Source organism: Dromaius novaehollandiae, chromosome 14, assembly GCF_036370855.1.
Source record: "Dromaius novaehollandiae isolate bDroNov1 chromosome 14, bDroNov1.hap1, whole genome shotgun sequence".
Lineage (NCBI taxonomy): Eukaryota > Metazoa > Chordata > Aves > Casuariiformes > Dromaiidae > Dromaius > Dromaius novaehollandiae.
Window position 1 is genome coordinate 3275569 of NC_088111.1, and position 22639 is coordinate 3298207.

Sequence of the window (22639 nt, forward strand, 5' to 3'; positions counted from 1 at the left end):
GCGGCCGTGCCAGGCTCTGACTGCACCCCTTCTTGCTCCTGCACGGGGACCCATCCTGCCCTGCCGCAGCTCGGGGCACCCAGCACCCAGCCCGGCTCTCCTGGCGGCACAGTGGCACCCAGGGCCACGCCGGCCCCACACCCTCCTGCCCGTCCCCACCAGCCCCAGCCTCCAGCCCTCGGCCACCCTGCCCAGGCTGAGGCTCCCTGCACACCAGCAGCCCCAGCAGCTGATATTAAATGCTTTATTTTCAATATTAAAAACCAGTATTTTTAATAACTAAACAATGCTAAATTCATCTTACCAAAAAAAAAAAAAAAAAAAAAAAAAAAAAAAAAAGGGACAAGGTGTGTGGGGGGTGGGGGTTGTTCTACCAGGGACACTACAACCCCGGCTGGCAGCAAGGGGACCCGGGGCAGCGCTGCCGCTCCCCGGCCCCCGGCCACACACGTACCGCAAGAGAGCCCGGGGGGGCAGAAGGGGCCCTGGGTGCCTGGGGCTGGGTCCCATGGGTCCCACTGGTCCCTGCAGCAAGGGGCAGGCGCTAGGCTAAGCCCAGAGCCACGGAGGGACAGAGCCAGTGTCACCGCCATCCCCTGCAAGGACAGAGCCGGGGGGGGGGGGAGCCCAGCAGGGATTTGGCACAGTGACACCCCCAGCCCAGAGCAGGAGGAGGGAGAGGGGCCGGGCCACCCCCAGGGTGGCTCCGTGCCCCACCGGCCAGGAGCCAGCGGTTCTCCCCCCACCCACCCAGTGAGATCCCATCCCAAACCTGCCCGTGGCAGGAATTAGTGTTGGAAAGGAGCAGCAGGCAGAGAGCCCGGCCTGGAAAATAGCCCTTGGAGAAGCCACTAAGAAAAAGGCCACCTGTGACCCCCCCCGCCGTGCCCTCCCCGGGCTGCTCGAGCACCCCGGCACCGGAGCAGAGACCCGTCCCCCCGCGGGGCTCGGGCGCATGCCCACCCCGGGGAGCAGCAGCCCCCAGGAGAGGGGACGGTCCCCGTGCAGCAGCCCGGAGCCTCCTCGCGCGCGCCCAGGGATCGGGGCTGTAAACTGCAGGGAGCCGGGCGTGTAAACAGAGACGAGGGTCCGCGGCGCTGTGCCCGAGGGCTCCCGGCCTCCCTTCGCTCCATGCCTCCTCGAGGGGCCAAACCCAGCCGGCGGGCGCAGGGCACAACCGCCGCCCCCGGCCCTCCCCGCGGAGCCGGGCAGCAGCAGCCCCTGGGAACGGGGCTCTGGAGCAGGGGACAAGTTACACTCGACCGTATAAAAAAATATCTTCCCCGGGAAGAGTTTGTGCGACGTGGCCCCCGGCGAGGGGCCGCCCAAGCCCCCGAGGCGGAGAGGGCGTGCGGCCCCCGCGGATCGGGGCCGGCGGCGGAGGCCGAGAGGGAGGCGTGGGGAAGGGACGTGCCGGAGCCGGGGCGCGCCGGCGGCCAGTGCGGATGTTAGAGAAGAGGCGAGTCTACGTTACGCGGAGGGGCGCTGGGGAGAGTCCAGTCGAGTCGCGCGTCCCGGGAATCCGAGCACTGAGATGGGCTGGGGAGGCCTGGGGCACCGGCGATCCCTGCAGGCAACGCCGCCGCTCAGAGCCAGCCCCAAACGGGGCTCCAGGGCCCCCGACGCCCTGCACCCGCCTTCACCTTCCCCGCGGGCCCCTGCAGCCCTGCGAGACTGGGAGCGTCCCAGTATGGACTGGGCCCTGGGAGCACAGTCTGAAACAGCGCAGAGGGCCCCACGCTGCCCCGCATCGCGGCGGGGAGGGACGCGGAGGCAGGTCTGCGTCTGCAGACGTCCCCAACGTGTCCCCACGGAGAGGCAGGGCCAGCTGCCACCAGGGCCACCAGCCCCTCACGCACCTCACTTGATGAGGATCCCCGCGGGCCGGGCCTCGTCCTCGCTCGCGTTCCTCAGGTTCCTCTCTGCTTCCTCCGAGGACCTAGGGGCAGAGGCTGGTGAGACGCGGGCCCGGGGGCTCGGCCACCTCCCCGCGGCCTTGGCAGAGCAGTTTGGGCACCACCGGCTCTGTGGGGGCCCCAGCAGAGATGCAGCCCTAGGGCTGGCTGCTGGCAGAGACCGCGCACGCTCATCCCACCGCTGCCCCCCACTCACGCCAGAAAATCCTTCACTTCCTCCACGGTGATGTCCCCGGTGGTGTCCAGCGGGTTCTCCATGCTGCTGTTGGGAGAGTCGACGGGGCCGGGGGAGAAGGCGGCCTGGTGCTCCTCGGGGGACCCTGGGAGCCGCAGGGATGGCAGGGCTGGTGGGCACCCGCGGCGAGCAGCCGGCCCCGTGCCAGCCCCCGGACGGTGCAGCCAGCCCCGAAGGAGGGACCACTGCGGGGCAGCCAGGCCACCAAGCAAGGTGACCCTCCAGCCAACCCACCGCGGCCAGCAGAGACGCCTGTGAACCCATCGAACCCCGGCCCCGTGCCCTTCCCCGCCGCGGCCCCCCCGGGCTGGAGAGTCACTCACGGTCACTGTCGGCGGGGGAGTGATTGGCCTCGGGGCTGTGGGGGACGTGGGTGCCGTTCGCCTGCGGCAGCTTTGGCGTCACCATGAAGTTGTTGCTGGAAGGAACCGGGGGGGATGTTAGTGCCGGGTAACACGAGAGCCCCCCACCCGGGGCAGGGCACAGACACATATCGGGATGCTCCCCCACACTGGGAGGGAGAAACACCCCCCGAGCTGTGGCAGACCCTGGTCTCCCCCAGCAAGCCCTGCACCGAGTCCCTGGCGGTGCAGCCCATCTGCGCCCCAGCCCACCTGAGACAGGAGGTGTCCTGGAGCCTGGAGACCTCCAGGGAGCACAGCGGCTCCGTCACGTTCCTGGTGCTCAGGGAGAAGCGTTCAAATTCGGATGGTGAGATCAGGTAGAAACCTGGAGGGGGTAGAGAGTGTCAGGGACCCCCGTGTTGGGCTGCAGAGCAGGGGGAGAGCAAGGCCGAGGGGTTTCTACCAGGTGGGCAGGGCCTGGAGATGATGCCCAGCCTGGGACGGGTGTCCCGCAGTCCCAGCATCGCCAGGTGAGCCACCAGGCCCCCACAGGGCCCCTCACCTTGGCCATGCTTGGTGAAGACGCAGGAGGCGATGCCGCTGATGTCCTCCTTGCGGATGCAGCCGTAGTGGACCTGGGGCCGCAGGCCAGGCACCGTGAAGATGTGGATGTCGCCCAGGTTGGTGAGACAGGCCAGGCAGTTCTCCGCGTAGTCCTCGGAAGTGGCGCTGGCAAAGCTCACCAGGGCCACCTTCCGCACCCGGCAGCCCTCGTGCGCCGTCAGCTTGAACTTGGTCTTGGCGCTCACCTTGGGCAGCGTGAACACCTGGGGCGGGCGAGAGGAGCAGCCGATCAGCCCTGGCTGCGACACCCTCCGACTGGCACTCCCCGTGCCCAGAGCAGACGGGGGCACGTCGCGGCGGGTGCAGGCAGAGCGGCGGCTGGTCCCGTCCCTGCCGCAGGGAGACGGCGCAGCACCGAGCCCAGCCCCAGCGCTTACCTTGAACTGCTCCTCCGAGGAGATGAGCATGGAGTGGCTGCCCTGCATGTCGGGGGCTTTGGCCAAGTCCCGTGAGACCTCGTAGGGCTCGGGCAGCGGGTTCCCCCGCCCGTCCAGCACGGCGATGGCCACCACAGGCGCCCGGTGCATCAGCTGGATCTCTTTGCCCAGCACCGCCTCCACCGCGCGCTCCGAGAATTTCTCCTGCGACGGCACCTCCAGGGCGTAGGCGAACACCGAGCCCGAGTTGGTCCCTGCCCACATCGTGGGGCCGTGATGGGCCGCTGCGGGGGTGGGAGGAACAGTGGCAGCATGAGAAACCAGCCTCCCCGCAGCACGGCACCAGTCAGACCGGGAAGGCCCATCGCGGGGAGGCTTCTCCCGAAGCTGCCTTGGCAGAGCAGAGACTGGGAGATGAAGACAGCAACCCTCATGCTTCAGGGCCAGCGCTGCATGAGTCAGGCTGAAAACCCCTCCTGCCCCATAGGGCCACCAGCACGTGGGTCCAACCCTGCCGGAAAGCCCCAGCAGAAGCAGGCAGAGGGGAAGCAGTGAGCTCTGCCAGGGACAGCCACAGACGGGGTCGGGGAGTTCCCAGCCCACGCAGGGGCCGCGGGCCTTACCGTCTCGGAGGAAGGTATCCGCGAAGTAGAGGCAACGCACCACCCCTGAGAGCGAGTCGTCCGGCGAGCGCGGCTCGATCCGCCTCTGCACGGGTGTCATCTCCACCTCCGGGGGCCCGGCCTGCTCAGCCAGCTGGGCATTGGCTTCCTGCACCTGGGGGGAGACGGGGCTCAGCCGTGGGTCGGGACCGCAGCGGCCGTGGGAGAGAGTGCGGGCGGCAGGGCTGAGGCGCTGGGATAGCCAGGTTGTACCCTGCCACGTCAGCGCCAGGCAGGTTTGTGCGTGAGCCAGAGAGGCCGCTCAGTAGTTCAGCCCTCGTCTTTAGATACAACCCACCAGGCTGCAAGCGAGCACAGGGGAGAGATGGTGATCTGGCCCCATCCTGCCACACGGCAAAGGAGACTGGGGCGAGGAGCAGCAACAGCCGTGCCAGAGAGGGTGACAGAGCACAGGGGCCAGGCCCCAGGGCAGAGACGGCACGAGGCTGGCCCCACTCTCTGCCCACCTTGCTGGACGGGCTGTTGGCGTTGACCCTCTTCTTGCCCGACACCCTGCTCTTGCGGATCCGGCGGAAGGACTGCCGCAGGGACTTCTTGAGGGACTTCACGCGGGACAGGGGGCCCTCCATGGCCAGGGAGTCGTTGGGGTGCAGCGTACACCTGCGGGCACAGACACTGCTCAGCACGGCCGCGGGCCTCGTCCCTCCAACCTAGGGACCACCAGTGCCTTTCCCACCGCTGACCAGCGCTGAGCATCTCTCCGCCGGCGCCCCACCACGCTGCCCCACGCACCTGGCCAGCACCGGGTTGCGTCTGTAGTAGTCGAAGAGGCCGAAGCCGTGGCTGGTGCCGAAGGCCACGAGGTTCCACTCGGAGTGAAGCGTCACGGCAGTGACGGCGGCCGGCGGCACGCACTGCACCAGCACGCTGGGCTGGAAGCCGGGGGCGAAGGCCACGGGGCCGTTCTTGGGTGCCAGCCGGTCGTGGCCCTTCCAGGTGAAGCCCTCGCGGTCCTGCAGCAGGTCGACCGTGGCCACGCTGACGGCATGCTCCGACTTCTCGTCGCTGAGCTCCATGACCAGCACCTGGGGGGGACGGAGGGAGGCAGCCAGTTGGGATGGCGCTCCAGCCCGCGGCCCGCAGTACCTGGCGCTGGGGACGCACTGCCCATCCTACTCCCAGCAGCACCAGCACCCGCCTCGCAGGCAACTGGGGCTCCCTGTAGTGATTCTGCTGCGCCCACATGCAAGGGGGGGCTGGGACATGCTCTGACAGTCCCACCCTGGGGACAGCAGCTGGCTCTTGCTGCCCTGCTGCAAGCCAAGGGCTAAATCCTGAGGTAGGAGCCAAACTGAGGCCCTTCAAGGATGGGCACAGCTTCCCCTGTGCCCGAAGTGGGCAGAGGCTGATGTGCCTCCGTGCCCTGTCTCAGCTCTCCGTGGAAGGAGCTCAGAGGCACCAAGCTTGGCTGGACAGAGGTGCCTAGCAGCTCCCGGGCCCTGTCCCCATCCCCTCCAGCACAGCACGGCACCCCGCGTCGCCGAGCAGCCCTACCTGCCCAGCAGTGCCAGCCACCACCATCTTGGCCGTGTACTTGCACAGCGCGATCTTCTGGATGCCCAGGCGGGGGTCATCGCTGTAGGGATCAAAGCAGCCCACCTGCGGGAGACAGCGGCACACGGCGCCTTCACGCTGCTCCGGGGCAGACCCCGCCGGCAGCCGGCCCTCTCCTACCCCCAGGTACCCGGCAGCTCCCCCAGCTTTGTGCCCAGCGAAGAGCAGCCGTGGCAGGACTGCCCCACACGTCCCCACACGTCCCCACCCTGTGGGGCAGGCCCAGCGCCCCACGCTGGGGCAGATCTGCAAGACGGGACACGCAGAACAAGGGTCCCTTGTGTCCTCGCTGGGCATCAGGTGGCAGCTGTCCCCTGACGAAGGGGACACGTCCCCCGGAGCGCAGCTGGGACCGCTCCTGCGGGCTCATCCTCCATCCCCTCCCGCTGCCCCCGCTCCGGGTTTGCCCCCCCCATCCCGTGCCGCCTCGCTCCGGGCACGTTACCTTCCGGAAGGGCGGCCACTCCTCCTCGCTGGCCTGGTTCAGGCTGTCGTTGTGCTCGCAGTCCGTCTGGAAGATGTTGGCAGTGCCCAGCTTGTAGAGCGGCTTGAGGGACACCGCCGAGGCGTCCCAGAACCGCACCGTGCCGTCCTCGTGCCTGGGGACGCGAGGGAGGCCGCGTTACGGCGGGAAGGGCCGCCTCCGTCCCCGACATCTGCCGGGCTAACAAGACCTGCCTGTGCGCTCGCGTTTGGCTCCGCGCGGCCGCCGCGGTGCCAGGAGGGGGGAGCGAGCCGCACGCACAAAGCGCCAGGAGGAAGGGGGGAAAGAATACAGCGGGTGACGCATTCTTGCCCGGCTGCCAAGCTAAACAAGAGGGATTGTCAGCCCACCCAACAATAGGCGAGGGCCTTCCCCGCGCCGCTCGCCGCCACGGCCCGCGCGGCCCAGCTGCCCCCGGCTTCGGCACCCTGCGCGAGCCCGTGTCCCCCCCACCGCTCTCGCCACCGGGCAACGCTGCCTCCGGGAAGAGCCCGACCGCCGCACAAAGCTCCCGTGGGAAGGGGCTGCCCTGCGCCGCTGGAGGATGCGTTTAATCCCTCTTTATCCTGGTGCACTCAGGGCTGCCGGGACGCCCCAGGACCCCCCCTCCCAATGTCACGGGGTGTTACATGCTCGTCCATGACATACCGGGAGCTGCCAGCCAGGCTGCAGGCCCAGGGCACTTACCCAGTAAGGAGAAGACCTCTCTGCGTGGGCTCCTGGGCCAAGTTCTTGCCTCCGTTGATGGGCCAGCTCTGGAGAAAGCCCGTCCGTGGGGAGCAGGAGGAAGCGTTATGCCTCTGGGCCCCCCACAGCGCTCCCCATCCTCGGGGGGCTCTGAGCCCACCAGCCAGGGCTCGTGCCCAGCCAGCACCAGTCTGCAGCCTGGACCCAACCAGAGCCAGCTGTGGGCTCAGCGGCTCCACGTAACCCATTCAGCGAGAGCTGTTACTCACCGCGGAGGAGAGCCGGGGGCTCTGCTGCTCCCCTGCGCTGATAATCCTCTCCCAGAGCTTGAGGGGCACGTTGGAGATGTGATAGGAGCAGGTGATGGCGGAGGAGTGGAGAGGTGCCAGGTATGGGGCCGGGATGGTGGGCCAGCCCGGAGTCTGGAGGTCGATCACCACCAGCTCTTCCTCCACCAGGACCACCAGGGCACGCGGGTTCTCGAAGCCTGAGGGAGAGACAGGTGCCGGTAGCAGAGACCCCCGGCTCCAGGGACGCCCTCCCCAGCCCGGGTGGGACGTACCTCCCTCAGCCACCTCTGTGCCCTGCACAGTGAAGAAGTCGATGACGCGGGAGGTGAAGTCCAGCGTGGCGAGGGTCTGGCCCTGCAGGACACTGACGCAGTGCCGGTCGCCGTAGCTGGCCCGCGGCATGCCGCCGTTGAAGATGATGAAGGGATTGCTGCGGGGAAGCAGCTGGGATCAGGCACCCCTGTCCCTGCAGCAACTGCGAGGCAAACCCTGGGCTCCGCAGGACACCTTGCCCTGAGGGCCGTCAAGGCTGAGCCACCAGCACGCTCTCTGCAGCCCAAATCTCCTCCAGCACCCAGGACCCCCCAGCGAGGGAGGGAAGACCCCAGCAAGCCCAGGGAGAGCCCAGCAAGCCCAGTGCTGCTGGACAGGCACATGCCAGCCCCAACCCCACCTGGCTGGGGCGGCCACACGCTCTGCAGGGACCTACCCCGATTCACAGGTTCGCCACAGGATTTTGTTGATGGCTTTGCAAGGGAACGGACCTGAAACGAAGACAACCATGCAGTTGCACGCAACCATGCAGAAGTTGCAACCATGGCTGCAACTTTCTCACTGCACAAGAAGCCCAAGGAGATCTCAGCTTCCTGAGCATGAGATGAGACCCTGGGGGCTGCGGGGGCCTCCCAGTGCCCAGGAGCTGGGACAGTGAGATCAGTCTGAGCTCCACAGCACCCAATAGGTGACGACTCAGCCAGTGCCACCCTACAGCAGGGCTCCAAGCTGCCCCTGCACCCTTCCTGCCCATTTCACTGGTGCCAAGCACAGTATCGGGGTCTCCAAGGGAGCAGGCACATTGCAAAAGCAGGATGGGGACAGGCCAACGCACCGTACGGGATGGTGGACATGACGGGCTGCTGGGTCTTCTGGCAGCTGCTGTTCACCGCCCACACCATGTAGCCCCCGTCGCTGTGGGAGCTCACGATGGTCTTGCCGCTGTGCTCCCAGGCCAGGCTTTCCAGTTGCTGCAAAAGACAAATGGGGGCTTGAAACCAAGGAGAAGGAGGCCCCAGCCCCACCACAGCCCCCCACGGTGGGAGACAGGCCCCCGAAACCAGTGAAGTGGGGACCAGCAGCTCCAAGAGATGCTCCTGGTCTGCTGATAGCCAGGAGATGGCAGGCAGCCCTGCCCCATCTGCTAAGCGAAGGGGGCCATTAACACCCTACACCCGGGACCACCAGGCGCACACCACCCTTGCAAGGTGGCCACGAGGCCCAGGAAGGCTCTGCGCACCCAGGCAGCTCGAGGAACCAACCGGGTGCCGATAGCCGAGGCCACGTGGCCAGGCCTGGCCGAGCTACCTGGTTCCCCAGGAAGAGATGATCAACGGTGCGCGTGGTCTGGTCCCAGATGATCACCAGCCCCCGGCTGTACCCGATCAGGAGCTTGCTGGGGTCCCGGGGGTGCTCCTGGATGGACTCCACCGGCCCCAGGGCCTTCCCGCAGCGGTAGTCGTCAGGCACGCTGGCAGCGGAGGAGAGCGCGGTGAGGGGAGGCGGGGGCCGGCGGGAAGGGGCGCGTGCCCGGCCGGCGCTCACCTTTGCAGGATCTCATCCTGGAAGAGGGTTTTCTCCTCCAGCAGCGCGAGGCCGGGGAGCGTGAGGAAGTACACCCCGCCGCCCTCGGTGCCCAGGCAGGCCACGTCACAGGTGGACTTCAGCAGGATCACCGTCACCCGGGTGATGCTGGGGGAGCAGCTGCAGAGAGGACCACGGGGCCACGTCAGCCACACCGCCCCGCACGGCACGGGCACCCCGGGCTGCGAGAGGGGCACGGTGCGGTGCGGGGCAGCCCCCGTGCATGGGGACAGCCCGGTGCACTCCAGCCCCGCTCCGACGTCAATCCCACCGTTCCCAGTCCCCACTCGGGCACAGACCCGCCGGGAGGATGGAGATGATGCTCAGGGAAAGCAGCCAGGCAAACTCCAGCTGTTTGGTCATCACCATTCACCATCATCTCCCCTTCAGCCTAGATGCTAATGGCTCTGTCTACAGCCAATTACAGAGCCATTAATTACAGACCAGGCCTTGCCAACACCTAAAAAAGATCGCTCAAGTCCACGACTGCAATTTTCCCCGTTGCACACTGGCTCTTTAAGGCTCCCGCTCATTAGCTAAAGAGCAGCCGCCGGTTTGGAGGGCAAGGAGGCCAAGCTGCTTCGCTAGAGGGGGGGGACACGCAGGGGTGGGACATGCCAACGCAGGGGCCCTGCCGAACCCCTGCACCCATGGCTGCTCCCCAGCCGCCGCGGGGACGCAGGTGGCCACACGGGCTCCCACGAGCCAGGCCTCCGGGGCTCTGGTTTGCCAGGCATGCGGGGGATGCAGGGACTGCACAGGATTTGGCCTCGCGTTTGCCTCGCCGGGCTCACAGCTGTGCTGTGGACAGGCTCAGACCGCAGGCCCAGGGCCGTTGCTGTTTTGGATATCCCCGTCCAGCGGCTCCCAGCAGGAACGGGGGGCTGCCTGGCCCCAGCGCCGAGGAGCACCCGGGGCTTGGCCCCGCTCCTCTCCGAAAGCACCGCCAGGCCTGCAATAGGAACGTGCCCAGGGCGACGAAATCCAGCCGCTATCACCTCTGCTTGGGAACGGCCTGGACGGGGAGGCCGGGAGGGCACCAGCGATTCCTCCCCGCGTGCCAGCCCCGACCTCGAGTTCTTCCCTAGGCAACTGCTTTGGCCACTGTCAATAGGATGTTGGCCGGGATCCCAGAGCAGCCCGGGACGGCGGCTCCTACGCGCCGTTCCCAGCCGCCGCTCCCGGGCGATGCTTTGCGCCGGGCTGCGAGCGCTATCGCGGGGTCTCTGCACCCGGGGACCGGGGCAGCACCACGACGGGGCGGCCAGCCCTGCCGCAACGCCTTCTCCTGCCCTCCTGGAGCCAGGCAAATCCTTGTGAGGGGGCTTTTGCCCACCGAGGGCCTCCCAGGAGGCATCCGGGAGACCGGGAGCTCAGCGAAAGCCGACTCAGCCAGGCCTGGGGCAGACCCTCCTCCAGCCCCGGAGCCCTCCAGGCAGGGAGCCTGTTTGCTCGTGGCTGAACGCACTCAGGCCGGACGAGCACAGAGGCTCAGAGCCTACTGCAATCTTTTCGTTGTTTTTAAGAACAAAAAAAACCAGCACAAAACCGTGCATCTGGCAGTGCCGGCGCCAAGCCCCACCCGGCCGTCGCAGCTCGCAGCGCAAACTCTGGCAGACCTCGCCTGGAGCCGCCCCGCGGCCCGGCCCGGCCCGGGAGGGGGTGAAGCGAAAGGACGCGGATCTGCCGAGTCCGGCGAGAAGGCGAGACCCCGGCACCAACGCCCGGCCCAGCCTGCCGCCGCGGGGGCTATTTTTCGCCGCCGTCGCCAGGGCAACGGAGCGAGAGGCGAGCTGCACGCTCGGGCACAAAAGAGGGCCGGGAAGCGCCGGCGGGCCGGATCCAGGCCGCGAGACGCCGCGTCTCAGGGCGCCCGCGGCTCGGCCGGCCAAGGGGGGCTGGGGAGAAGGGCAGGAGCAGCCCGGAGCCCAGAGACGAGCGTGGAGGAGGAAGGAGGCAGGCGGGACGAGTACTTAGCGCTGTCGAACCCTGGGCGTCCCGGCAGGCCGAAGCTGCGCGTCTCCTCGAGGTGGGAGCAGCCCTCCTTCTGGTAGATCTCCCAGAGGTGCAGCGTGTTGTCGTCGAGCAGCGACAGCAGCCAGCCCTGCGGCGGGGACAGAGCGGTCGGCGAGGCGGCCGGGCCCGCGCGTCACCCCGGCCGGGCTCCTCGCCGCCGCGGCTACCTACCTGCCCGGGGAGGAAGTGCAGCTGCGTGACGGTGGCCGTCTCCTTGTGCAAGCCCGTGAACTCCACCCCCGGCGCGCCGTAGCTGGTGGGGCCGTCAAAGAAGCAACGAGAGCAGAGCCCGACCCCGGCTAACCCGGCCGCGGCAGCGCCCCGACCGCGAGGGAGCCGGCCCAATGCATGGGCAGGATTAGCCCGACGGCCACGGGGGTCCCCCCTCCGCCACCCCGGTGCTGCAAGGAGGATGCCAGTTTAGCCCAGTCCGACCCCAACCCCGCAGCATCCCCCGCAGCGGCCCCCCTTCCCCGCTGGCTGCCGCGGCCCCTCGGAGCCGCCGCGATCCCTCGCCGAGGGTCACCAAGCAACCAGCCTCCGGCTCGCGCGTTGCTGGGAGCAACCCGCGCTCCCGCGCCAGACTCCACGCTATGCTTATTCAGCAACTCCCCCCGCTCGTTTCCTGTCCCGAAACCCACCCCGGCTCCGGCGAGAAGGGCCGGCAGCAGCCCCAGGCTGGGCGTGAGCCCTGTGCCGGGCTCGAGCCGAGGGGCTCTGCTGCCGCTGCATCCCCGGGGCAGGCGCGAATCCGTGCCCTTCCGGGGATCACGCAGAGCCTCGGGTCGCAGGCTTGATCCAAGAAAACAAGTATTAAAAAGACCCAGCAGCCCAGGCTGTTTCTGGGGGGTAGGACCTGCCCCACTGCCCCCAAAGCGGGGGTTAGGATGCCCGGGCCGTTTTGGGCTGGCTCCCGGCCATCTGCAGCTCCGACCCCAGCTGCAGCCTCCCGCTGCATCGCAGGGTGTGGAGGTGACGTGATGGATTCGAGTCACTTTCCAACCTCGTTTCGCTGCCCAGTTACGCTCCAAAGGGCCGGTGAGCCAGAGACAGGGCAGCTGACGGGCCAGGGATGCCTCTGACCAGTCGCGCTCCTTTGGGCAGGGACAACGGCGTTAGCACTTGGCATCTCCAGGACCCTGAGCTTTCCCACGGGCTCCTTCCCGGCCCACGGACCGCCATGCGTGTCCTGCCATCGGGACAGCGCAGCCTGGCCCCTCTCAGGGGGACGTGTAGGGAGTCCCGGTGCCCCCACGATGTCCGGCCATCGGCCGGAAAGCCTGGGGGAGGCAGGCGAGGGAGCAGCGGGCACAGCCATCCTGGAGACGGCAGCTCCAGGCATCCCTGCGGCGCAGGGCCACGCCGGCACAGTTCGGGACTCCGAGCACTTCCCATGCATTTAACCCGCACACCCGGCACTTCCAACCCGTGCGGCAGCCGCCGCGGAGGCAGCAGGGCCGCCCCGGGTCAGGAAGCGGGCTGGCAGGCCGCCGGGGCCGGGAGCGCGAGGGCCAGGCCAGATCCTGCCCGTTGCCACCCCCTGCTTTCTCACACGCGGGGCGGCGGGGACGCGCGGAGCCGCCCGGCAGCCCGGGCCGGCCCGGCACGGCGTGCACCGGCTGCAGGGTGGGGTTTGGTATGCGCCGGCACGGCCTCACTCACCCAACTGGTCCCGGCTCCTCCGCCGGCGACGCGGCGGAGCAGGAACCGGGGCGGCCTTCCACCGGCACAGCCACGGCTCCAGCACCGGCACCGCCGGCTGCAAGGAGCCTCCCTTGCACGGGGGCTGCATCGCTTGCACCGGGGCTGCATCGCTTGCCATGCCAGGGCTCCCCGGCTCACCAGGCCGGGGGACACCCCGAGACCAGCCCCAAAAGCACCGTGCCAACACGGTCCCTTCCCCAGGTCACCCGTCGCCTCCCCAAAAGCACGGACCGGTGCCCTCGGCGCAGGGAACCAGCCCGGCAGCCCAGCCCAGACCGACAGGCAGGAGCTGTCTGGCAGGGCCGCGCGGCGCCAAGGCTGGGCCAGACCCGCCGAGGCTTTGAGGACGTCCCCGAGGAGCCAGACAACCGGTTTGAGACTGGGGAAGCATCTGTCACCGCGGAGAAAGTGATGGGGCAAAACTCCCGGGTGACACCAGCTCCGCACGTGCGTGCCGGGAGCTCCAAGCCCGGGGTCCCCGCTTCCCGGCAGCTCCCCCAGGGAGGTGACAGCCCCTCCTGACGCCGGGCCATCCGCAGCCTGCACCCAGCAGGACACCCGGCGGGTGTCTCCACGGACCAGCAGCACCAGTCCCACCAGCTCCTCAGCCACGCGGCCGGCCCAGGGCTCCCACCTCGCCCCGGTCCTGCACGCGGCAGCGGCTTCCCCGGCCACAAGCTCCGCACACGGGGGAAACAGCGGCACGTCACACGTTCCCACCGCTGCGTTGCACCTCCCGCTACCGCAGGGCCGATAAATCCACGTGCTGGCAGCTGACTCAGAGCCCAGGGGCTCCTCACGAGGAGGTGGCACGCACGTCCCCAGCTTCGGGGCCACAACGGGGGCTCCTCCACGCCCGGCACGGCGAGCTCGGGACGGGGCACAGCCACATCCAGCGCTCGAGGTGGGACAGGCCAGCCGGAGCCAGCGCTCCAGCGAGGGCTGGAAACGAGCTCCCTCGAGGGAGCACGAGGATCCCAGCCAGACCCTCCAGCTCCTTCATGCGAACAGCCTTTGCCCCTGGGGGGCTGGAGGAAGGGCTGAGCTGCCCCCGGCGCTGCGGGGCCCGACGGGGCTCTTCCAGGCAGCACGTGTGCCATGGGCAAGGCAGGAACGCGATGGGAGATGGGGGCACCACGCTCCTCCCGCTCTCCCTGCTAGATCCCCGCTGCTGAAATCAGGGGACGGAGCTGGCCGGTCCCCCGAAACATCACCGCACCTGAGTGCAGCTCAGCAAGTGCCGACAGGAGCAATGGGCTCGCCCGGGCCCCCCATCTCCACGCCGGGCACGCGGTGAAGCTAACTGCCATGGGGCATGCAACGGGGTCAGCCCTCCCCGGCGAGCCTGCGGCCCCAAGCCGAGCCGGGCTCCCGGCAGGCGGGTGTCGATCCGGTCCTCAGCCGCCCCACGGAGCCCCGGGTGGCCACGCGCCCCGCTCCGGGGCCGAGCGGCCCGCGACATCGCAGCTGGGCCGGCACCCGGGGCAGAGAAACACCGTCTTTGTGCTCCGGAGGCAGGAGAAAGGGAGCTCGGGGGCCGCCGGGCTGGGGGAGGGGACGATCCGCTGCGGAGGCGTCCCGGCCCCCCGCACCACGCTGCGGCCGCCCGCGCGCCTCCCCGCTCCATCCGGGCCCGGCCGAACGCCCACCCCACATTCCTGCAGCGCGGGGCCTCCGAGCGCAGGGACAAATCGATTCCTGGCCGCCCGCCAGCAGCCCTCTGAAGTCTCGTTACGCGCAGCGAGCAACAAAGCCCTGCCGGGCCCCGTGGAGCCCTGCCAGCGCCGCTCCGCGCCGGCAGCCGCTGGCTACGTGCGGCCGCCCAGCGCCCGGGCATCCCGGTCCCCCCCCCGGCCCGTCCTCCTCTTCCCGGAGCAGCCGGAGGCACCGCATCACGGGGCGCATCCTTCCCGCGGGGCTGCGTCTCCAGGTGCTGGACCTCCATCCCGGCGTGCTCCAGCCACCCCCTCCGCGGCCGGCAGCCCGGAGGCCCCACCGCCCCTCGCGCTGGCTGCACGCTTTATCCGGCCGTTGCACAAAGCCGCCGCGTTTTCCACCCAAACGCTGCTCAGCCGAGCAATGGCCCCAGTCGCCGGAGCGGCACAGGGAGGAGAGGCCTCGCTCCGGACCAGCGCACGGGCCGTACGTGGAACGAGGGTGCTCCCGGGGCTGGGAAGCACCCAGCGCCCCGGCACGCTGAAGGACGAGCCCCTGCCAGCACCAGCGTCACCTTCCCCCGGGGAAAGAGCTGTGACAACAGCTTTTCCCCAGCATTTTGTCCGGCTGTTCCCAGGTCCCCCAGCCCCAGCAGCTTCTGCCGTTCATCCCACAGCCTGTATTCCCTAGACGGGCGGACAGGAGGGCTCCTCCGCACCACCCTTCCCCTTGCAGGGGGCTGGGGGGACCGAGCCCCCCCGGGTTTGCTCCCCGCACCGCTCAGCCCCTCCGGCCGGGAGCGCCGGCTCCCCGCATCCGCGGAGCCTTTTCCCTCTGGCCCCGCTCCACGGCGGCGTTTACGGCGCAGCTATTTCAAGCCGAGGACGGCTCCATTCATAAATCAGGCGTTGGAGACGACGCAGCGGTTTCTTCCCGCTCCCCACCCACTCCCTTCCCCTCGCCTGCGTCTCCCCGTCCCCCCGAGGCGCGCGGCCCCGCCAGCTGCGGGCCAGCTGCCGCAGACGGAGGCGGCCCAGGGCCGGCATCGCCCGGTCGTGTCCGAGGAGGCCGCCGGCTCCGAGGCCGACAGCCGCCTGGGCCGGGATGCGGGGCAGACGGCGGGAGCTCTTACCTCCTGCCTTCGCGGGGCAGCGCCGAGGAAAAGGATACACCTTCACCGCTCCCGACTTGGTGCCGATGGCCATGATCCTCAGCTTGGGGTCGAAGGCCAGCGAGCTCGGCTGGTTGGGGAAGCCATGCTCCACCGTCTGGGGGAGACAGGCAGGTCAGAGCGGCGATCGGAGCCCCCCGGCCCCCCCAGGCCCCCCATCCCGCATCCCCCTGCGGCGCTGGAGGTGGCCAAGGAGCATCGCCCGGATGAGCGAGGCCCCCTCGAACGAGGGCCGGCAAAGCCCTTGGCCGAGGCAGAGCCTCCGGCCCCGCGGGGCGGCCCGGGGCCTCGGCGGCCCACGCAGCGCAGCTGTGGACACCGCTAGCCCGGCTCCAGGCCGCGGCCCTCGGGAGCCCTTCGGCAGGAGGGGAAGGGAGCGGCGGGGAGACGGATCCAACTTGGCTGCGGAGCCTGCGGGGGCTCCCCGGCTCCCCCTCCCGCGGCCCGGGCCTGGCCGGCTTCCCTGGCGAGCCGGCTCCAAAGCGCGGCCCGGATCCGTGCGCCGAGCGTGCAAAGCTCCACGCAGCAGAGCCTGGATTTGGGCTGCTGGGCACAAACACCCCGCGGCCGGAGCTGGCACGGCCGACGGGCGCTCGCCGCTGAGGGTCACCTCCTGCACGTGACCCACGGCGCTGCCCCGCTGCACCTCCCCAAAACCTCGGCCAAGGGCACAGCGGAGGCGACCCCCGGCCAAGCAGAGGCCGCCCAAGCCAGCGAGAGGCCTGAGCGCCGGCCTGCAGCCAGGACGTCACCTTGCTAAGAGCCAAACTTCAGCGGAAGAAGTCGATCAGGAGAGCAGCCGTTCCCAGACTGGCCCTCGAAGAGGGGGACGGGGGACCGGGACGAGCGCGAAACGCCGCGGCAGCAGGGCGGCCGCCAGCCTCCCGCCCCCTCCCCACGCCGACACCGGCCCGCTTGCCTGCCAAGGCGTAATGCAGAGCAGACCTCGGATGTCATCAGCGCAGTTACGAGCCGCAACGCAAAGCGTGCACGGATCCGTCCCACGGCTCTCACGCATATTTTGGTGCTGCCGATGCCAGCAGAGCCCTTCGCGCGCAGGACGCTCTGCAACAGCCTCGCACGAAGGGCGGCCCCCCGCCCCGGGCAGCCCCCCAGGCGCATCGCCAGTGACACGGGGACCCCGGCTGCCGGCTCCCACCCAGCGGATGCTCCATGAGCAAGAGCCACCCCAGCACCCACCGAGGGATCGGCACCGGCAGCTCGGAGAAGGCGCCCATCCAGCGCCTTTCCAGGCATCCTGGAAGGAAAGAGGCCAACCACGCACAGCCCCCGTCCTCCGCCGTGGCGTCCCAGCAGCCTGCAGGGCTACGGCTCGGCCCTGCAGAAACCCACCAAACGGAGGGGACCCCCGCGCTGCGCCTGCCCAAACCCGCCCCAGCCTGCACGCGAGCAAGCACTGGGCGAGCGGGGCTCTGCGGCTTGCTGCCCGCTGCACCGAGCCACCCGCCAGGCCAGATCTCGGCGCTGGCTTGGCAGCTGCAGGTCCCCTTCGCAGAGCCACCCCCAGCGTCACCGCGGGCCACGCCAGCCCCGGAGCGGCACTGGATCCTGCCGCAGGCTCCCATCGGGGCCCGGCGCTGGCGTCGCATGAGCCCAGGAGCGGCTCGCGCCCAGCTCACCGCGCCGTTGCACAAGCACCTTTGCTGGCATGGGGGAAACGTGGGAGTGGAAACACGGCCCGGCAGGAACTGTGTCATCCAAACAGTGGCTGCAAAAATCCATAAACAAGTAGTTTCACCTTGCAGCCACCCCAGCGCTGAGTCCCCTGCGAGCAGCAGCGCGGCCCTGCCCAGGCTGGCACTCCCGGCTGCAGTGCCACGCGGCTTTCCAAGGAAAGGAGGCAGAACCAGGAGAGCTGGACATTCAAGTGACTCGGAGCCGAGGCTTCCCCAGGCAGAGCCGCGCACCGGGGCCTGCGGGCATCTTCCCAAGGAAGTCCCGGACGGCAGCGCTCCGGCAGCGTGCCCGGGCTCGCCGGCTCAGGAGGGGCTGCGCCTCCTCGCAGCGGGAAGCGAAGTCGGAGGGGCACCGCGCCACCACTGTCACCTCCCTCGCCTTCGGGGAGAGCCGGGATCCCTCGGGGAGCAGCCCCGGGGCAGCTTTGCCGGGCAGCGTGTACAACAACTGCCATTCGCATGATGAAGCGATAGGGAGGCCGCTGGAACCAGACGGGCAGGATCCCTTCGTCTGGGGCCATGCAGAGGCGCACCGGGGCTGCGGGGAGGCTCCAGCCTCTGCCCAGGTCCCGTGCACCCGTGCCAAAGCGCTCGAAGCGTTTCCCTACGCGATAGCCAGCCGCGGACCACGTGCCAGGCCCCGGGAGCCTGCTGCTGGCCCCTTCCCGAGCCCCAGAACGCCCTCAGATCCCTGGCAAAGGCACCCGGAGCCTCCCCGGGAGGCACCCTGCGCTGAAGGACACCAAGGCTGACCGCAGGCTCAGTCCCACTCCCCACGGGACAGGAGCAGCTCGGGGCTGCCGCAAAACTGCTTTAGGTGGGGAACCGATAAAACAGCCGCTGCCCACCAAGCACTCGCCCGTCCTGGGGCAAAGACCTCCCGGGGGCCCGGGGCCGGGGCAGCCTCGCGCCGAGGCCGGGAGGCGGCAGGGAGGTCGGCCCCAGCTGCCCGCGCAACAGATTCCCCGTCGCTCCCAGCCCCGTATCAAGCAACAAATTACACGACGACAGTTGCAGTAGCCTCCAGGGACGGCGTTCGGAGGCTATTCATTTTCTTCGTTAACAGGTCCCCAGGGTGAGAGGTTAGCGCATCAGCCCGCTCCCCCCGCACGGCCGGCTGCAGCGCTCCCTCCCCGCGCCGAGCCCTTCCTCCCGCCAGGCTCCCGGGGCTGCATCCGGCCGGCCGGGCCGCCTCATCCAAGGCGTGCTCTGGGCCAAATTACAGCAAATACGAGGCAGATTTCAAGCTCACAAGTAAAAACAAGATCTTAATAGGAGTCAGGTGGGCAGCCAAGCATCCCGGAGCGCTTGGCCGGCCGGCGCGGAGCTGCTCCCCGACGGCGTTTCCGCCGCGGCCTGGAGACTCCGGTCTCCAACGCCCGCAGGAAGAGCCTCTCCGAGCCCAGACCTCCCAGGCAGCCCGGGGCTCGCGCCCGTGCAGGACCCGGCCGCGGGACCCCCCAGCGTGGCCCGCTTCCAGCGCGCGGCTCGCTCAGCGCGGATCCGCAGAGCTCAACGGGAGCCCCGGGCTTTGGCTCTCTGCCGGTGCCTGCCGTACCCCCCCCGCACGCCTTGTACGGCAAAAGCTGGACCACGTTGTGCCCATCAGCTGCAGCCACCCCGGCCACGCTGCCCACGGAGAGGGTGCAAACGAGGTGGCTCCCCCCGCACACATCGGGGGGGGTCCCCTCCATCCCGCGATTTGTGGTGAGCTGCTAGCTCAGCCGACGGACCGGGCGCTCGGCAAACAACGCCGCTATCTGCTCCCGCTGCCGAAGGACGCGCTGTTTGGGCTCTGCTCAGCTGGGGGCCGTTCCCGCTGTTTTCCTACACCTCAGGGTCATCCAGCGCAAGGAGCGACCGTCCCAGCGCCGCGGCGGGCTCGGGATGGATGCAGCAAACCGGAGCCGGGCACCCAGCCCCGGAGGTGGCCGGGACGCAGCAGCCCACGGCCCACGCTCAGCCCACCCTGCACAGGCAGCAGGCGAGCTGCAGAGCCGAGCGGCGACCGAGGGCGGCAGCGAGCAAACGGCGGCTCGGGAGACTCTTCCCGCAGCCCTCCGCCAGCTGCCGGGGATATTTAGGCCGCGTCCCGCGACCGTAGGGCCCGTGCGCCAATCCCATCAAACCGAGTTAGCGCCAGGGGGTCTATTCGCTCGGCTCGGCGGCTTCGCGCAGAGCTCATTAACGGGAGACAAAATCCCCATCGCGTCTAGAGGAGCAGATTACGCAGCCCCAGTTCCCGCGCAGCCCGTATGCCGGCGGGGGGACGAGCAGGAAAGATCAGAGCTCTGCGACGCCTCTGTCTCCCCCGGCGCGACGCCGAGACAGGAGCCCCACCGCGACCGGGGACCGCCAGCACCAGAGCAGACGTCGCCGGAGACGAGGGCAGCCGGCGGCCCATGCGGGGGGCAGTCGGCGGGCTCGGGGCCACCAAACCCGCTCCGGGGAGAGCAGATGGCAGCGGGTGCCCCCGGCACCGGGCCACGCAGCCGAGCCCCGGCTCCCCACAGAGCGCACGAGCTGGGAGGAGGCGGCGATTCCCGGCGCACCGGCTGGGCGAGAGGAGAGACGAGGCGCCCCGCAGGGATCCACGAGACGGAGCAGGCGGAGGAGGCCGGGAAACGTCCTCCCGGCCCAGAGGCGGGTGCCCTCGGAGACGGCGCTCGGGACGGGACCCAGGCGTGCCGAGGGCCGGCCCGCGCCGGGCGGACGCGCACACACCTCCGAGCCGCTTCCCGGCTCCGCGGGACCAGCTGCGGCTTCCCGAAGCCACGAAGCATCCCTCGGCAGCCGGGAGCCCGGGGACCGCAGGTGGACGCCACCGGTCTCCGGGCGATTTCCCTGCCCGCCGCAGCCCCCGAAAAGGTTAATTTTAAGAGCCCAGCAGGCTCGTGAAGGCAGCACAATACAGAGGCAGGAGCGCAGGGGAAGAGCGCTGTAAATTGCCGCCGCGCAGCTCTGCCCTTCCAGGGGGAGAGCGATCGGCTCCGGCACCGGGGAAACTTTGGGCCTTTGATCCCCACCCCGAGGGGCGCGAGCCGGCCCCCCAGCCCCCCAGCCCCCCGCGGCGACGGCGGCTCGGAGCCGGAGCCCCTCTCCGCGTGGGGACAGCCTTTCCCGATGACAAAGGGGGGGACCGGCCCCCGCCGGAGCGGGGCTCTTCCCCGCGGCCGCAGCATCCCGGAGGCGCACGGAGCCCTGCGCAGGGAAGTTGTACAACTCCCAGGGGTGGCTCGCGCCCCGGAGCGGGATGCCGCGGGGATGGCCGGAGTGCCGAGCTGCGTCCCGGCGAAGGAGCGGGGGCGAGGGATGCGCGGGGCTGGGACGGGGACCCCCGCGGGGCGCCTCGCTGAGGGGGGAGCACTGGACCCCCCCCCCAGCCCTAAAAAAGGGGGAGAATGGGGGTGTCCCTCAGGGTTGGGGGGTTGCACCCTGCACCCCGGGGGAGGCCACTCTGCCTCAGGGGACCCCCACGCTGCCCCAGGGCGCATCCCTGTACCTGCCCCCCCCGGGGGGGGGGGAAGCTGCACCTCGGGGGTCCCCGTGCCCCCGGTGGGGGGGGAGAAGCCCCCTGCCCTGCTCCCCCCCAGAGGGCACCTTGCCCCGGGGGGGCCCCCACACACTGCCCCCCCCACGCAATGGTCCCCCCCAGCCCCGGGGGGCGCATCCTGCCCCGGGGGGGCTCCGCACCGGGCTCCCGGGGGTCGCATCCTGCCTGGGGGGTGCCACAGCCTGCACCGGCACCCCGGGGCGGGGGGGAACCGGCACCACCGGGGGGCCCGTGCCCTGCACCCGCGGTGAGACCCCCGGGGGGCGCCTCCCGAGCCGGGGGGCCCCGCTGCCGCACCTTGCTGAAGGCGAAGAGGTCGTGCCGGAGGCGGTCGCGGTGCGGGTCGGTGCCCTGCCGCCGGAACCGAAACTTCATCATGGTGCGGCCGGTGGCGGCGGCAGCGGCGGCGGCGCGGGTACGGGTGCCGGGCGGGGCCAGGCGGCGGCGGCGGCAGCGGCGGGCGCTCCCCCTGCGCGCGCCGAGCCCCGAGCGCCGCGCGCCGAGCCCGGGCAGGCACCGCCGCGGCGGGGCGGGGCGGGGCGGAGCGGGGCGGGGCGCGCCGCCCCCGCGCCGCCAATCAGCGGCCGCCAGTCCGCGCCGCGCATGCGCCCGCCCGCGGGGGCTGATGGGAGTTGTAGTTCCCCCGCTCCGCCCCGCTCGGGAGGCTTTTTTCTTCCTTTCTTCCTTCCTTTCTTTCTCTCTCTCCTTCCGCAGAACCCCGGGCTGAGGCGGCCTCGGCCCGGCGGGCGGCGGGAGAAGCCTCCCCCGCCACCGCTTCGTCTGCCGGGGCACACAGCCCCATGAATTGTCTTTGTTGCCACACACAATACCGATTGCTAATGAATGCAATTAATAACAACATCAGCCCAGCGGCCATGCTGGGCCCCCGCCATGCCAGGCCACGCCAGTTGCCATGAGGCGCCGGGGCCTTTGTCCCCCGGCTGCCGGGCGAGGGCCCAGGGCCCCGCAGCCATGGGGCATCCTGGCCATGGGGCCCTGCTGCCATGGGACGTCGTGGCCTCCAGGCCCCGCCGGACCCCCGGGCCCGTGTGGGCACCGAGGGGGACAGGGCAGGTCCCGCCGGCCCCTGCCTTCAGCATGTACCCCCCCCACCATCGCCGTAGGCCCGAGCCGGGGCCGCAGGGCCACCTCACTGCCCGCCACATTAGCATTCGGGAGCCATCCCCAGCTGGCGACTGGCTGTCTCGACACCGGCCCTGGGCTCACAAATGCCCCCCGCGTTTGCAAGCGCCTGGGCTGGATTTATCCCCGGCGGCTTTTCTCCCCTTCCCCGTGACACCGGGTGGGTTTCTGGCCCTCCCCGAAGCACGAGGAGGCCTCTGCTCGCTTCCCCCCCGCCGCTGAGGGGACACGGCCGCATCGGGCCCGCGGAGCCAGGGAAACACTTTATTGTTCAGCAGAAATGAAATAACGAGAAGCAGCCAGGCCTGGAGCCGGGCCGCCGGCGCGGGGAGGGTTGGCGGACGAGCAGCAGGGCTGCCGCCGGCTCGGTCCCATGCTGCCACGGCCCCTGGGTGACGGGGGGCGAAGCGGGGGGCCGGGGGAGCGGCGGAGGGCGAGGCGGCCCCGCGGGAGGTGTCACCCTGCCGCATGGGGGTGAGTCAGGCGAGCGCCGCCACCCTGCGAAACATCATCGCGCAGGGCTGGGCCGGCCCCGGCCTCCCCTCCCTGCTGACTAACCCCGCCATGGGGCAGGGCCGCCCCGGCGGCTGGCGCCCGAGACCCCTGCGGGGACACGGCCAGGGGGTCTCCAGAGCTTCCCTGGGGCCG

At 70.0% G+C, this 22639-nt stretch overlaps 1 protein-coding gene across 2 annotated transcripts; it reads right to left on the reverse strand.

Annotated features, from left to right (window-relative positions):
* Window positions 1–230: 230 nt before the first annotated feature.
* On the reverse strand, window positions 231–21393 carry LLGL1 (LLGL scribble cell polarity complex component 1). 2 transcript variants are annotated; one of them, XM_026095244.2, is made up of 23 exons: window positions 21146–21393; window positions 15598–15695; window positions 11239–11320; window positions 11040–11155; window positions 9013–9171; window positions 8776–8938; window positions 8303–8438; window positions 7904–7958; window positions 7467–7624; window positions 7174–7391; window positions 6905–6972; window positions 6179–6332; window positions 5674–5778; window positions 4912–5204; window positions 4626–4779; window positions 4120–4273; window positions 3497–3780; window positions 3058–3322; window positions 2766–2880; window positions 2475–2569; window positions 2113–2236; window positions 1860–1939; window positions 231–1567 (listed from the first exon to the last, which is right to left on the reverse strand). In XM_026095244.2, exons 1-22 carry the CDS (start codon window positions 21224–21226, stop codon window positions 1861–1863), a joined length of 3156 nt encoding a protein of 1051 aa, XP_025951029.1. In that variant the 5' UTR covers window positions 21227–21393; the 3' UTR covers window positions 231–1567; window position 1860. The 2 variants fall into 2 exon arrangements, with proteins under 2 accessions (XP_025951029.1, XP_025951028.1); XM_026095243.2 differs by having other exon boundaries at window positions 11025–11155.
* Window positions 21394–22639: the final 1246 nt, after the last annotated feature.

Excerpts from the sequence above, each read along its gene's own strand:
- LLGL1 (XM_026095243.2), bottom strand. The coding sequence starts at position 21,226 with ATGATGAAGTTTCGGTTCCGGCGGCAGGGCACCGACCCGCACCGCGAC. Across the intron at positions 8,939-9,012 it reads CAGGATGAGATCCTGCAAAG|CGTGCCTGACGACTACCGCT; the intron begins GTGAGCGCCGGC and ends CTCCGCTGCCAG. Across the intron at positions 2,237-2,474 it reads CTCCCCCGCCGACAGTGACC|GGTCCCCCGAGGAGCACCAG; the intron begins GTGAGTGACTCT and ends TGCGGCTCCCAG.